General features: G+C 39.5%; 1 protein-coding gene across 19 annotated transcripts in view; it reads left to right on the forward strand.

Moving 5' to 3' along the window:
• ANK2 (ankyrin 2) overlaps nucleotides 1-16006 on the forward strand; it is a 323814-nt gene that overhangs the window by 225841 nt on the left and 81967 nt on the right. For all 19 annotated transcript variants that reach the window (XM_059377495.1, XM_059377473.1, XM_059377509.1 and 16 more), the window contains 5 exons: nucleotides 2429-2626; nucleotides 6377-6475; nucleotides 7192-7290; nucleotides 13420-13518; nucleotides 14478-14576. In XM_059377495.1, coding sequence (XP_059233478.1) covers nucleotides 2429-2626; nucleotides 6377-6475; nucleotides 7192-7290; nucleotides 13420-13518; nucleotides 14478-14576 — 594 coding nt within the window. The remainder of the gene's footprint in view (nucleotides 1-2428; nucleotides 2627-6376; nucleotides 6476-7191; nucleotides 7291-13419; nucleotides 13519-14477; nucleotides 14577-16006) is intronic.

The raw sequence follows: 16006 nt of genomic DNA on the forward strand, positions 1-16006 counted from the left end.
ACCCCAACCCCATCTCTACTTTTTTTTTTTTAAGATTTTATTTATTTATTTGACAGAGATCACAAGTAGGCAGAGAGTAGGCAGAGAGAGAGGAGGTAGCAGGCTCCCCGCTGAGCGAAGAGCCCGATGCGAGGCTCGATCCAGGAACCCTGGGATCATGACCTGAGCTGAAGACAGAGGCCCAACCCACTGAGCCACCCAAGTGCCCCCCCACCTCCACTTTTTTAAGAAAAGATTTTAGTTATTTATTTGAGACAGATAGCAAGAGAGAGCAAGCACACAGCAGGGAGCAGGTGCAGAAGGAGAGGGAGAAGCAAACTCCCCACTGAGCAGGGAGCCCAATATGGGGCCTGGATCCCAGGATCATGATGGCAGCCAAAGGCTGATGCTTAACCCACTGAGCCATCAGGAGCCCCTCCCAACCCACATCTCCCCTTTCGACTCTCTATTCACTGCAACCGCTGCCCCAGCCACAGATATAATCCCTTGGACTCTAGAACCTGTTTGCTTCTTTCTACCAGAGCCCAGAAGCTTTTCTTAGTTTTTTGTTTATTTGGTTCTAAAAACTTCTACTCTGTGTGGAGTAGGAGGGCTGTAGATCAAGTAGATCTTGTAGATCTCGTAGATCAAGTATCTGGGGGCAGTCAGTCTCTTATATTGCCAAAATGGACACATTTCTCTTATGTTGTTTTGATAAAACCTCCTCTCCTCCTCCACGTAAGCCTCTGACTTTCTAATCTTGGTAGATTTACTCTGATAATTCACCTAACTTTGGTAGAGCCCACATGTAGGAATGGGGGACATCTGGACTGACGAAAACACACTGTAGCAAAAAAACAACAACAACTAAAAACAAAACAAAAAAAACCACTCAAATGCTAAACTTACAGTGTCCACAAATATTTACATATTCTTTAATAGAGCTCATGGTCCAAGTGTTCTAGAACATCTGGAGCATCTGGGACCTATGACCAGACCATGAATAGTCTTCCAAGGGGAGCTTTCAAATTTCCTCAGCATCTTAAAGAGAAATATCATTGATCTGAACTGAAAGATGCTTATTTTTGCTTGGAGGAATGGGGGCAGAGTAGATAGATAAGATCAGATCATTGAGGATCGAGATTTGATGATGGTGTATAAAGACATTTAAGTTATCAAAACTCCTTTTAATTTTTGGTACCCTTTGCAGTTAGATTTCAGGAAATAACATAACCTAAAATTACCTCTTACGATAGATTCGCAAGAAGCAATCGATCATTATGCTGACTTTACCTCCATTATATCACAGTTGGTGGCAAGGCCACTGTTTTTAATTTCTATTACACGTTTTTCATGGAAAATTCTACCAGACTTGAAAAAGGAAAGGAAAGGAAACAATATAGGTTCCAGACTAACATTTGTTCTAGAGGTCTATTTGCTTGTTATTTGTTTTAATTAAGTATAGGGTTAAAGTTTGGCTCTTGTAAGCCGAGTATGAATTCCTCTGGTCCTCTCTACAAACTGCCACATAAAACCTATAGCCTCATATTTCTACTTTTGAGCCCATAGAGACAAGTGGAAGGTCTAGGATTTTGATTGATAGGATTTTGATTGATAGGATTTTGATTGGATTGATTGATAGGATTAATATAAGCCTATTTTGTTGCTTACTCTATTTTCCACCAGAATGCAACCACTTAAAGACACGGATTGTGTCTTACCCACCTTGGTATCCCCATACCTAGCACACTGCCTGGTACATGCTCCCAACTTACTAAATAGCTATCAAATGAATAAAAAGTACAATCTGCTCAGAAGCATTATAGCAGGAGTGTTATAACAAGATCACCGAAAGAATTCCATTTTATTCTGTTCTACTAAAGCTGTAAGAATTCCATTTTATTCTGTTCTACTAAAGCTGTATCTGAAGTATAGCATTCAGTTCCCAGTCACACAACTTGAGAGCACTATTGACAAATGAGAATCAGTCTAGAACACGTCATCCTTAATGGAGAGGTCTAGTAGCAATGGGTCTTTTATCAGGAATAGTTGAAGGACTGGGGAAGTTTAACCTGGAGAAGAAGACTAAAAGGAGATATGAAAACCAGCTCCAGGAATTTGAAGGACAGTCATGTAGGACAGGAGCCTGGCTTGTTCTTTTGTTGCTCTGCAGGAAAGAACCAAAATTGTAAGGAGATGTTACACTTTGGGGCTTTTGTGTCTATACGTGTCTTACAGTAGAATGTGTGTCTTGTGATATTGGTTGTAAAGATTTGGGTGTTGTGGGACGGGAGCTTGCAATGGGAAAGAATTTGGATTTACTATAAACTTACTTTTTAACTTTTCTATTGATTAGAAATTCTTATTTCCATTGGAGATATATATAGTAGGACAGGTGTTAAGCTCATGATGTATATTTGTGGTTTTGGGTTTTTTTTTTTTTTCCTAGAATGGCTATACTCCTTTACATATTGCTGCCAAGAAGAATCAAATGCAGATAGCTTCCACACTCCTGAACTATGGAGCAGAGACTAACATTGTAACAAAACAAGGAGTAACCCCACTCCACCTGGCCTCCCAGGAGGGGCACACGGATATGGTCACGTTGCTTCTGGATAAGGGAGCCAATATCCACATGTCAACCAAGGTACTGGTTTTGTCTCTTGTTTTAGCCAAGAATCTTTCAGATGAATATAAACAGAAACCTATCAAAGACAACTTGGAACAAAAAGAAGGGATGTCGTAGAAGGAAACAGAGATTACTTATAGAATTCAAGGACAATAACAGTTGAGGCTTATGAGGAAAAAACCCACACTGAAGCAAGAAGCACTCAGCCGATATGGCTGCATGTTTGAATCTTGACTTTTTCCTTGCAAGTCAGTTGCATTTACCTCTCTCTGCAGATCTACTTTCTCTGTTTCTCTGTGCGTGTGACCAAAGAGGTGACCCTGTAGCTCCCAAGAGGTAATATCACTGTAGTTCAAGCAGTCTGTCCGGATTTACCATGGTACCTGCTGGTCTTCATTCCAAATTTTCATCTGGGCTCTGGCCCAAACAACTGATTCTAAGCTGTTGGTCTGTGGCCACTACCCAAACATTCTCCAGCCAGGCTGAGCATCAGAGGCACCTGGGGGGCAGGGGGTGGGGGCATGAAGGAAACTCAGTAAAATAAAGATTTCTGAGCCACCTTTAGCTTAGTTTGGGTGGTTGTGGCGGCACTGGCCAGAGAATCAGTGTTTCTAATAAAGAACCTCGGTCATTTCAGCCTTTGTAGGCAGGCATTTGAACTGTAATAGAATAAGAGTCAGGAATATAAGGGGAAAAGACATTATTCAAATATGGAAATATTTGGATTTTTTACGAGTGTATGTCTGTCTATAATCTCTGTCTTTCTCTACATATGTATCTGTAGCTCTGCCTACCTACCTATCTATTTAATGTGTATCTATCTTATACTTAAATATACTCTACTGGAGTCACCTTCTGAGAAACTAAAATTGAAGCCTATATTTTTAAGTTAGGTCATCATTTACATCTCTTAATACTTTTTATAACACAAAGGTATGGGTTTAGTGAAACTTAGGTTTCTTAGGGTTTTCCACAAATACACAGTACTGTGTTTTCTACATTTCACTGTTGAGCTAATTAGTGCTTTTGGAAACTCAGTTGTAAATTGGTCTTCATAATGTTATCAATAAGGTTATATAGCATTATTTCCTTTAGAAATAGTTATAAAAAAGGTTGTCTTGAATGCCTCTAGAGTCCTATTCTGTGTCTTTATCACTCGAAAATATTTCAGTAAATCCCTTGCCATTATATACTTCTTTGTTCTCTATCAAAAGTCCTCACAGATCCTTTTTTTAAAGTGTAGTGAGAGCTAATTAAAAAGTCATTCCCCAAAAGATATTTGCATTTTAACAGAAATGAACATCCTGAAGCCTTGTGGTGAAATTCAGTGTCTCAGCTGTTATTAAAGTCTGGGGCATGGATTTTTCTTGTAGGCATTGAAATCATGCCATTCAGGAAGACATTTCCCCTACTGGGGATATTCTCACTATGAGACTAATTGTAGAATACTTCACTTAGCATCAGTATATGAAAGGGACAGACAGTGTTTATTGTCCATTAAAAACAAATCTTCATTGAAAATAAACACAGGATATCCATAAACAAGTGTTTATTGTCCGTTAAAAACAAATCTTCATTTGGAAATAAACACCAGATATCCATAAACAAATCAAGGAAAATTTTGAGTAGAATGAAGTTCTAGATATTTCATGAAACTGATCATGCGATGCTTCTGATAGTGCTGTTTTTATTTTAAGAAGTGCTATTTTTAATATATATTCATATCTGGAATCAGTTAAGTATGTCCTCCCTGATGGTATTCTTCTAAACATACTACTTCCTTTGAGAGGGTTTTAGCAGTCAATCAGCAAATATTTAATGAATATTTTTGACTTAAGTACTCCTCGGTGAAGAAATATATTCAACTGTGGACCACAAAGTAATTATGTTATCTTTATAACAATGATTTCAATATTAGATTTGGGGTGCTGTTCTAAAAAGAGGTGTGATGTATTTGTCACTAGAGCAAATCACATGTAATAATAAAAACGAGTTGTAGAGTCCTCTAGTGCATCTTAGGAAATAAATTCCTTTATTTGAAAAGAACTCCTTCAACATCTTCTATTTTCTTGATTTATTAGAAAAGTTTTCATAAGTTGATTTAGGTATGGAAATTTACCATAATAAATTATAGAGAATTTTCATATTGGTTATTAATCTATAATCTTATATTGTAGAAAACAACACATATATTTGACATGCCATTAAAAATGTCTTCAAGATATTTGATGATCATGTCCTTTAATAATCACTTCAATAACATTTTTAAAAGATCACTTGTCTCCATAAAGAGAAATATTTTAATGTTTACTGTTTTCATATGGAGAAAATCAGAATGTGGAACAATCTTTTGTTTTGCCCCAATATTCATACTGTTTATACTTTAGGGCTGCATAGTATTTGTTTAGAAGTGAGGACATTTTAATATAGAAGGGCATATCTTCAATCTTATCCTGATGGTTTATGAAACTCAAAGCTGAGCTCAGCTGGAACTGTAAGAATTAAAAAGCCCCAAGCCCTCAAACAAACAAACAAACACAACCTTCTCTTAAGTTGGAGAATGTTTTTCCCTCTGTACATATCACTTATGTTTTTTAAAGATCAAAGGACTTGTCCATTTCTAGGAGTACACCGTGGCTAGAGATCATGGATTTTGAAGAACCCGGCTGACTGTGGAAAGGCAGATCTGCAAAGCCACAGTCAGGGGGTCCGGTAGAATCTAATTAAACATGAATTGGGAGAGCGGGGGAAGGGAGAGTTGCCAGCTCAGAGCACAAGTGAGCGAACTCAGTGTCCAGCTGCAGGAGTAACAGGAGGGATGAATATACTAGGTATTTGAGCAGTAGCAGAGGAAGAGAAAATAGGGTATGAATATACTGTTAGCTAGGATATAGGGCAGAAACATTTGTTCACTGATGTATTCAAATATGTAGAATATTTCCTGGCATATGAAAGGTACTCAGAAAACACCTTTTAAATACACAAATGATTTAGATTTTAAAGATTCTCTCTCAATTTCAGCTTTGTGTGCTGGAAGTTAAGGGTACACGTAGTGAGGCTGCTAGATTGTGGCACTGACTGGAGAAAACACTCTTCCCCTCTCCTTCCCCCATGCTTCCCTCTTGTATTAGTTCTTAACTGTATTTGAATTGGATATAAAATTAATCAGGATATTCATTGGATGTATAAATGCCAAACATTATACATAAAACTGGCCAATTTATGGTGCTATCTATAAATGATGGGGTTACTTTTTATTTAGCAGTTAGAGGAACCTCCAAAATAGTATACTATTGAGTACTGGAGAAAACTGTTCTGAACTCATTTCCTGTAACTCTCTACATTTTTTACCTTGATATGATATTTTATTGATGAAAATATAGAATCCATCAATCCTCTATGGTTAAAAAGTAGAAGTAGTATCTGGTTGATTAATTATTTAAGGGAATAAATAGATTCAGCAGGAGGCACAGATGGATTTGAAATGAATGTTGTTTGGAAGCTTATTAGCTGAGTTATTTTAAAGTGTCACATCATAATAGAAGCATCTAAATAAAGAAAATGTAATTTGTTGAAAGTGTTGACTAACTTAGAGAATAGGTCTCAGAAAGTTATATTAACTTGGAGGGTTTGTTTTAGAGATCAGAAGTTGCAGGCTCTAGGGAGAGGCTATGAATTTTCCAGGATTTTTTTCAAGACACGATATCATAGATGATGAAACACACTTTCTTCTTCAAGTGTACCCATTTGCTTCCATTCTCTCTATAGAGTGGACTCACATCTTTACACCTTGCAGCCCAGGAAGACAAAGTGAATGTTGCTGAAATTCTTACTAAGCATGGGGCTGACCAGGATGCTCACACAAAGGTAAAGTGAATCACTTTCCATATTGTGGTGGGTTCTGACTTGGATGACTCCCAGTAGCCCCCACTCGGATTTCCCCCATTCCAAGCACCCTTCCTCAAAAGTCCATTCTGAACTATGATTCTCTTTTACTCACAAATCTATAATGGCTCTCCAGTTTTGCTGGAATCAAGTCCAAGTGGAGATCATGATATCAGGACCCTTTATAAAAAGATTCTAATTTTGCTGGCTTAAGTCAGCTTCTCTCCTTTATTGCTCTGGCAATCTGGATAACTTGCTCTTTTCCTCCTGTATTTGCTTGCCTCCAGCCCTTGGTCTTGAAAATGGCTTTTCCTTCTCTATGCCATGAAAATTTTCAAGCCCATTTTAAGCTATATTTTTGTGCATCTCCTTCACATCCTCCCGTCAGACTCCGTTTTTCTTCTCTATTTTCAGACCCAATTATTCGTGTCTTTCTCTTAGCTCTTTGTCAGATGAAGTCACACATGTGTCTGATTTCCTTTGCTGGTGTTAAGTTCCTTGTGCTCAGGGATCTGCTTCTCTCCATATTTGTATCCACAGGAAGTGTAAATAAACTGCTCAGTAATATTTATACAATGGAATAGATTTTTTACCCTTCCCACCATTACTGAGATTCTACCTAATCCCTCTCCCTTTGAGTATTAATCGCTAGAGTATGTATGCATTTATTTATTTCTCTATTTATGTATTTGTTATAGCTTGGTTACACTCCTTTAATTGTGGCCTGTCACTATGGAAATGTGAAAATGGTCAACTTTCTTCTGAAGCAGGGTGCAAATGTCAATGCAAAAACAAAGGTAAATAAAATACTTATATTCATTTTCATTTTTCTATAAGCAAAGAGGTTCAGGCATATGAATACTTCACTAGCTCACCATAGCTTCAAATGTATCTTTTCCATTTTAGTTCTTTTAAAGGGACTTTGAATAAGCAATATAGCTTTGTACAGTTGTTTGCGACTTTTCATTCTCCGAACCTTTGTCAGCCATGTAGGTTAGCTTCAGAACTACTTTTGTTATAGAGCTGAAGTAGCATTTATCCAGTTAACAGTTTACTACAGTAAAAAAGAAGCCTGCTGGGTAGAACACTTTGATGATCTAGAAAATTCTTTATGTTATTTTAAGGCCTTGGTCCCCCTTCCTGAAACATCCTCCTTCTGCATGAGGAAATGTAGATAGACAGCCTAGATTGTGTCTTTCATTTAGAAAAAATTTAAAAAGATTTTGTATATTTATTAGAGAGAGAAAATAAGAGAGCATGTTAGTGTGGGAAGGGGCAGAGGGAGAGAGAGAATCTCAAGCAGAATGCCCGATGAGTGTGGACCCCAACCTGGAGCTCAATCCTAGGACCCCGAGATCATGAGTCTGGCATTCAAATGACTGAGCCACCCAGGCATCCCTCATTTAAAAAATTTTTTAAACTAATATTCATTAAGTGCATGCTAGAAGTCACATATACATTATTTATGACTTTTTATATATTAATTCATTTAATCCTTAAATAACCTAATAGGTGCTATTAGCATCTCTATTTTACATAGTGAATTTGAATAACTTATCTAAGGTCACAAAGTATTAGTTGGAAGAATTGGAATTCCAACTGAGACAACCTGCCTCATGGCCAAAGCTCTGTTCTAACTTCCCTCCCACTCCAGATCATTAACGTCAACTCACTATACCTAAAATCTTATCAGTGGTCATTCACTCTCTTACCTGGCATTTATTCCATGCTATCAAATCCTGTTGATTCCTTCTCCCAAGGAGTTCTCTGATATAGTCATCCCTTTTCATGATTTTAAGTCTCTCTGATGTGACCCAATGTAATGTAGGTTGCCAGATGACCATTTCATAACTTCCCTACAACTAAACTAGCTTTTTAGTGCTTCACTTTCTCCCAACTAAATATTTTCCTGTTTTAACCAGTCTTTTCCTCTCCTAAGATGCTCTCTTATTTAAATCTTATCTATCCTTAAACTACAACCTTTATAATGCTTTCTCACACTACTTGAACATTTTGATTAGTACATCCTATGAATAACAATAGTGCTTCCTTTTTTTTTTTTTTTTAAAAGATTTTATTTATTTATTTGACAGAGAGAGAGATCACAAGTAGGCAGGGAGGCAGGCAGAGAGAGGAGAAAGCAGGTTCTCTGCTGAGCAGAGTGCCTGATGCGGAGCTCGAACCCAGGACCCTGAGATCATGACCTGAGCCAAAGGAAGAGGCTTAACCCACTGAGACACCCAGGCGTCCCAAGTGTTTCCTTTTTTTAAATGCTCATATAAAACATATTTTTATTAGTAGTACATACTTTTAAATCTCTTTGTGTTTTTATCGGTGATGCATTATAAAAGATGTGGTATGTGGTTTAAAACAAGTGAGGTCACCTCCTCTTGACCCCTGAGGGAAGGATCCCTCCCTCTAAATATAGAGGAGATAGCTGAGAACAGGACACCCAATGTCATTTAACATTTAAATCCGTTTTCTTTCACTTAAAAAAAGGCTTTTTAACTTGTGATACCTTTCACTTATTTTTCCCAAGTCCCCACTCCCTGCCCCTAGCAACCACCAATCTGCTCTCTGTATCTATGAGTTCGGATTTTGTTTTGTTTGGTTTAGATTCCACACATAAGTGAGATCATGCAGTATTGTGTCTTTCTCTAACTTATCTCACTTAGCATGATGCCCTCCAGGTCCATGCGTGTTGTCCCAAATGGCAAAATTTCATTTCTTTTTATGGCTGACTCATATTACATTGTGTGTGTGTGCACGTGCAATTTTATTTATTTCTTATTCATTCATCCACTGATGGGTACTTAGGTTGCAGCATATCTTGGCTATAATAAATATGCTGCAAGGAATATGGGAGTGCATACAGCTTTCCGAGTAAGTGTTTTTGTTTTCTTCCCCAGAAGAGGGATTGCTAGACCATATGGTAATTCTATTTTTCATTTTTTGAGGCACCTCCATACTGTTTTCCACAGTGGCTGCCCTAGCTTACATCCCCATTATTCCCACCAACTCTGTTACATTTGGGATATCACATGGAAATGCTTAGTGAGGCAATGATGTGTAAGGTCTGGGTTGGAAGTTGTCAAGGATAACACAGAGTTGACTTGATCGTAAATGTTGTTACCCAGTGGCAGCTGAAGGGCCCTATCTAGTAAAGCAAGGTTGGAACATAACACCAGACTTCAGTGCACTCAAGATGTTTCAAGGGAAAGAGAAAAGAATAATACAACTGCTGCTAGTATGTATAAAATAAATTGCAGCTCCAGGTTCCTTGGTCCAAAGAAATATGTAATTATGTGTTTCCTTATTTTTTTAAGTTTATGTATCAGAAATTCTTAATGCAGCTATGTGCGTGGGCTCAACTAAATTAGTGTGAGTTTTCAAAGTCATCATTCAAAATGGTAATGATTAGAAAAGTAAGAAGTTTTGGAAGTCAGTCTTTTTATATTCTCTTAGAAGCAGAAACAAAATTGTATCTGTACATCGCCATATTTACAGGTGAATTAAAGATAGCTATTTTTAAAATTATAAACAATATTATTGACCTTCGAGATTCAAAATTTCATCTGAGGGACGCCTGGGTGTCTCAGTGGGTTAAGTCTCTGCATTTGGCTCAGGTCATGATCTCAGGGTCCTGGGATCGAGCCCTGCATCAGGCTCTCTGCTCAGTGGGGAGCCTGCTTCCTCCTTTCTCTCTCTTCCTGTCTCTCTGCCTGCTTCTGATCTCTGTCAAGTAAGTAAATAAAATCTTTAAAAAAAAATTTCATCTGACTCTAGCAAGAGCAGCTGCTGCCTAGTTTCTGAGCAATTCTTGAGTTCTCATGACATTGTACTTTGAGCTTATTTAAAAGCTCTAATAAGAATTCTCAGGCATCAGCACCCAACACCATTTTTTCCTGTGTCAGATCACACATAAGCACACAGGAAAGACATTCCTATTGGGATCCAGATCTTCTCTTGAAAGGAATAAATGCAACTATGCAATGAGACTTTGGAGGAACTTGAAAAGTTACCGTAATTTTTTGTTAAGTGTGTGATTGTTGAGATAATATTTACAAGCCAGACCTATTGTCTAGAGAACATTGGTTATCTACCTGGGGTTTGTTATGCATTCAAATAGACATTTGGTTGAGAGAAAAATCTCATTTTAATTTTTCAGGTTTTAATTTATTTATTTATTATTGTTATTTTTTTTTTTAGTGAACTCTATAGATTTTACTTGCTTTTAGAAGTAAATATAACTTTTAATATGTCTTCAAGGGAGTGGATAGCTACATAAATGGAAAAATGTTCTTTTAATAAACATCTCAGGATTTTTTTCACACAAAATGGCATTTTTGGGAAATTTGTGTTTTCTGCCTCACATCTCATGTAACTATGGTTTTAAAAATTTGTTGCTATAAAAATGTAAACATATGTGTTGCCTTTAGTCCTCAAACATTCATGATCTGGTATAATAATCTGGAAAAGTGAACTTGTTCTATGAGACTATTAGTTGTTTAAAATGAAAATGAAATCCTACAAATATCTGCTTGAGGAAAAGTATATTTGGTTGATTATATGATTAATTTGCAAAGAGTGCATAGAACGACAGCACGTACAAGAAAATTTTCTTTATAAAATATGCTGCAAAGATCATAGAGCTCTTCAATGAGAAAGAAAATAAGTGAAATGTTTGTCAGCATTTTCATGGCACTTTAGATGAGTTAAAGAAAAGTTTATGGACAACATATATAATCCTTCACCAGATTTGAAATCTTGGCTCTTCCCATTTGTTAATGAGGAAATGGAGGGTTAGAGGGGTTTGGTAGAACAGGGTCTAGATCTCCTAGCAGAATGGGCCCAAGACCGTGGATAAAATGTAGTCGAATGTTCACATAGAAGTTTTTGAGTTGCTCCAGACTTCCCTTGCAAATATACTTGTGCACCAGAGGTTTGGGGTAAAGGTTAAATTAAATCAGGCCTGGGAGACACCTTTCTGGACACTGTGTGTTGAGGACTCTGTAAATTGTGAGTTCTTAGGGGCAAGAATGCTACTCTGGCATTATTAATTTACATAAGCACAGTGTCTCCTACTTAGCATAAAGCATGCGGTTAGTAAATGCTTGCTGAATGAATTCACTTGGTTGCTACTGAAGAGGTGAACAAATTCGGTTGGAGAAGAAGAATTTTCAGGGAAAAAAAAATGCCACTTACTTCATGCTTCTCAAATGTGCGTGGATTATCTCATTTGAGAGCAGAGACCCTGCAATAGTGATAAGTTTCTCAGGGTCCCTAGAATTGGCTTCTATTTCCAGGTTTCCTGGGGTGATGCCATTGGAGGGAGAGATAGCTGACATGGCAGAGCTGATGATGTTCCAGACTGAAAGACATGCAGACTGATAGACTCTCACAAATATAGGGACATCCCCGTGGATGGAAAGGCCACAGCAAAAGCATAGAAGGAGTCATGGGGCACCTTGTGTACATAGACGGACACTTTATGTAGGCAGGAGTAGCCAAAGTACATGTTGGTCATGAAGCAGCAGTGACACTAGGTAAAAGGGACGTATACTCCTACAAGTTTATGGTATGAATGAGCTACTCAGAACTTCGAAACCAGATAATGGATAGAATTTTATCTGGGTGAGGCAGGTAGATAATAAAAAAAGTAGTCTGATACCCATTGGCTATCATGATCTACACAGGTTCTGAACCTGGAATAATTGCAAAGAAATTACTTAACTGTTATTTTCCATTTCATCGTCTCTGAAATTGGAAGAAAACATTTATTCAATCATGTATACATTCACTTAGTCACTCATGATGGTGTATGAGACACCACCTATGTACCAAGCACCCTCATTTTTAGGATGACAATAAAGATTCAAAGACAACTACAAGGCCTGGCATCTGGCACAAAATAAATGTTCAGTGAGTGGTATTAGTGTTTTGTTTGCCTCCAAGGATTCCAGTGCCTTTGTTTAATGAATGTGAATATGCAGCCAACCTGTTCCATACCTGCCACCCGTTAGAATTCTGAGCAAGACTGTCTTCACACTAACCTCAGCAGCAGTTCCTCACAAATCATGGATTACAGAGCTTTCATCTAAACTTCCAGTTTAGACCAGAGTGTTAAAAAGAACTTCATTTTTAAAGTCATTTTTAATTGAGGGTGGGCCACTCATCATCCAATGAAATCTTCCATTCTCTAAGCATGGTCTTCTTTGACCAAAGCTGCTCTCTGAAAGGAAGATAAGATTTAGATTTACCCCCATCAATTTAGAATCCCTAAAGCCGGCACAAAGATTCATTATTAGAAAAGTCATGATAGGGGCGCCTGGGTGGCTCAGGGGGTTGAGCCCCTGCCTTAGGCTCAGGTCATGATCTCAGGGTCCTGGGATGGCCAGCATCAGGCTCTCTGCAGGGCAGGGAGCCTGCTTCCCCTCCCCTCCCCCCTGCCTGCCTCTCTGCCTACTTGTGATCTGTCAAAAAAAAAAAAAAAAAAAAAAAAGTCATGACAAACAAGCATTTTTTTTTTCTATTTGTATTTGTATTAGAGTCCTCAGATTTCTGTTAAAAACGTTACTTTCTTTATCCCTAAGGAAGAAATCATTGTGATAACGTTCTTTTGTCATTATAAATCTCTCAGTATACCCATTTTTAATGCCAATTAGTTAAAATATAATAATAGCTCTGATTTCGAGTTTGTCAGCCCTTCTATTTCATAAGCTAGTCTTTTCGCTTTGTTTAGTAGACCATAAGGTGAGAAGGAGTGTTTGTTGCTGACGCATGGGTTGGTGGGGATAGGGAGCTCCAAATAAACAGCATCCTTGACGGTTTTGTTATAAGACTAAGAAATTCAACATGAAGTCTAACCGAACTTTCCTTCTCCTGCTGCAAACCTATGCTGGGTCCATGGCCCCCGTCACCTACAGAACGGCTACACGCCTCTGCACCAGGCCGCCCAGCAGGGCCACACGCACATCATCAACGTCCTGCTGCAGCACGGGGCCAAGCCCAACGCCACCACCGCGGTAAGCCAGGCGTCGCCGCCCAGCACCACGCCGCCGCCGCTGCCTCCTCCTCGCCGGCCCCGGCGGCCCCTTGTCTGAGCTGGGTTCAGACACACGCCCCTTCGATAAGGCCCCCGCACTCTGGAAAGCCCGGGAATTCTGGAAGGGCTTTCCAGAAATCAGCGTGACTCTCCGGCAGCGCTTCCCGGGGAGGGAGCGCAGTCGGCCTGACTCGGCCGTCTCTCCCGGGAGAGTGGGGCCCTGCGCCGAGGCCGCTGGAACGTGCTCTGCTCGCAGCTGGTGCTCAGATGTGAGCGCGAAGGCCGCCCCCCCCACCCCCGCCCCTGCTCCCGCCCGGCCTTCTTAAGGGAGCCCGGCCCGCGAGGCTCCTGGCTCAGACAAAGCTCTTCGGGGTGTGGAGCCATTGAAATGTAAACTAAGCGGTGCAATTAAACAAACCGGGGTCCCCCGTGGCCCGCGCTGGAGCCCGAGTTGCTCGCTTGGGTTATTTTGCTGCACGGCGAGCTTCTGCACAGCTGTAGCTCAATGCGTGACCGAGTTCCCTGGGGTGACCTCCTACCTGCAGCAGATGGCCTGACCTCTGACGGGGAGTAACGGTACTCGGTTCTGGCTAAATCATTTTCGGAGGCAGCGTCCGCAGTTCACGGGGTCCTTTCCTAAACACAGTGCAGTATCTTGTAGAGAATGTTTGACAACCTCAGGGTTAAAGCGTCAAGTGCTTCTTATTAGAAGAGCAGGCAGATGCAGCTTGTTGTGTTACCATGGTGACCCGGGCCATAGTCTAAAGAAGTTACAAAGAGATTCAGATGTAATGGTAAAAACTAGTGATTTTCCTAAGCTGTGCCTGGTTTTGGAAGGAAATGCTGGCTCAGGCGGAGCAGCCGGTGAGCTCATTGGCTCGCATCGCGGTCCTCCCTCTCAGTTCTCCCTCTTTCTCTCTTTCATTGCACTCTCTTTAGAATGGCAATACCGCCTTGGCGATTGCTAAGCGTCTGGGCTACATCTCCGTGGTCGACACCCTGAAGGTTGTAACAGAGGAGGTCACCACCACCACCACGGTGAGTAGCAGCTCGTGGGCGTGGGTTCCACCGTCTTGGTTTTCAAGCCACATACTTTTGCGCTTACAAACTATGTGGAGCTTTTGGTTTGGAACTTTGGGTGAATGTGTGGTACAGCATAGAGGAATGCAGATGTAAGTGCATTGACACAGCTAGTGGGTGGGGGGGGGGGGGTTGGCTTTCTTTCCTTAACATAAATCCATGTAAAATATAAACATAATTGTATACTATTGAGTTCCTTTTTGGGAATTTTGGAATTTTGGCGGCGGTGGGGGTGTGCCGGGCGCTGCCTTGCCCTTTCACTGTAGTTGGGTGTGACACCTACTTCTGGCTAAGTGGTAGGACATCCAGAGCAAATCTTAGCCAGGCCAGCCTGTGGAAGGACCCATAACCTCCTCATGCCATGCTAACGATTGGGCCTAATGCATTCCCATGAGAACGGTTCCTCCTTCCTTCTTATTTCTGATTATCATATTTTTTAATTGAAAAAGGGAGTTGGTTGTACTTAGTAGGTCAGCTGCATCTGTATCACGACAGAGCATATATTTAAAATTTTTAATTTTTGCTAGTTGGGATATGATTGTTGATTATTTTGGAGGAGCAGGGATCATTGATGGCCTTGTGGGAGAATGAAGTCTCTGGGACTAATGAGTCCTAAGGCTCTTGTACCATTCGGTTAAAGCAAAACTGAAAGGAGGCTGCCCCACAGGGGGACTCACAGCTGAAAGAGGAAGTGCTGTTCTCTTTCGCACTTTTTATTAACTTCTTTTTTTCTTAAGCATGAACTGTAAGAACAACAGCTCTTTAATTTCTCTTTTTAAAATAGAAACATAGGGTGACGGTGGAGCATTAGATGTGTTCTTCAGAGACAATAAGATCACAAAACAACATAAAAAGTCTGAATGGGGTTCTAGTAAATGCCTTAAGTAAGAAAGGATGTGTGTAGAGTTTTAGAACACTTGTTTTTTTGGATAGATACGTGGAAAAAGAAAGAAATTTTATTCTTCAGACTGACACCAAGTTCCTGTTGACACTGAAGCAGATGGAATATAGTTGGTTTGATACGAATTTTTTAATAGAGTGGAGTATGATTTATTAATGAACTGCAAGACATAGCCTGAATTTAGATGGGAGAGAATAGTACTGCTTGTTTTCTCAAGCAGAATCTTAAAACGTTTGGCTAATACACCACAATATTTTTTAAAGATTTAAAGCATGGCTTTAATAAATTATATAAGAGAAAAACAAGTCTTGTCACTACCCATCACTATACTTCTGAGTTGCTATATATGGCTGAATCTTAATGACCTTTTCTTACTGTATGATTTTTTTATACCAGGAAAATCTTCCTATTAGGAACCTATACATATGTGTCTTTATTTGGCATCTTTGAAACAATGTGAAAATCACAGATTAGTGAAGCCTGTAGT

The sequence above is a fragment of the Mustela nigripes genome, chromosome 1, assembly GCF_022355385.1.
Source record: "Mustela nigripes isolate SB6536 chromosome 1, MUSNIG.SB6536, whole genome shotgun sequence".
Classification (NCBI taxonomy): domain Eukaryota; kingdom Metazoa; phylum Chordata; class Mammalia; order Carnivora; family Mustelidae; genus Mustela; species Mustela nigripes.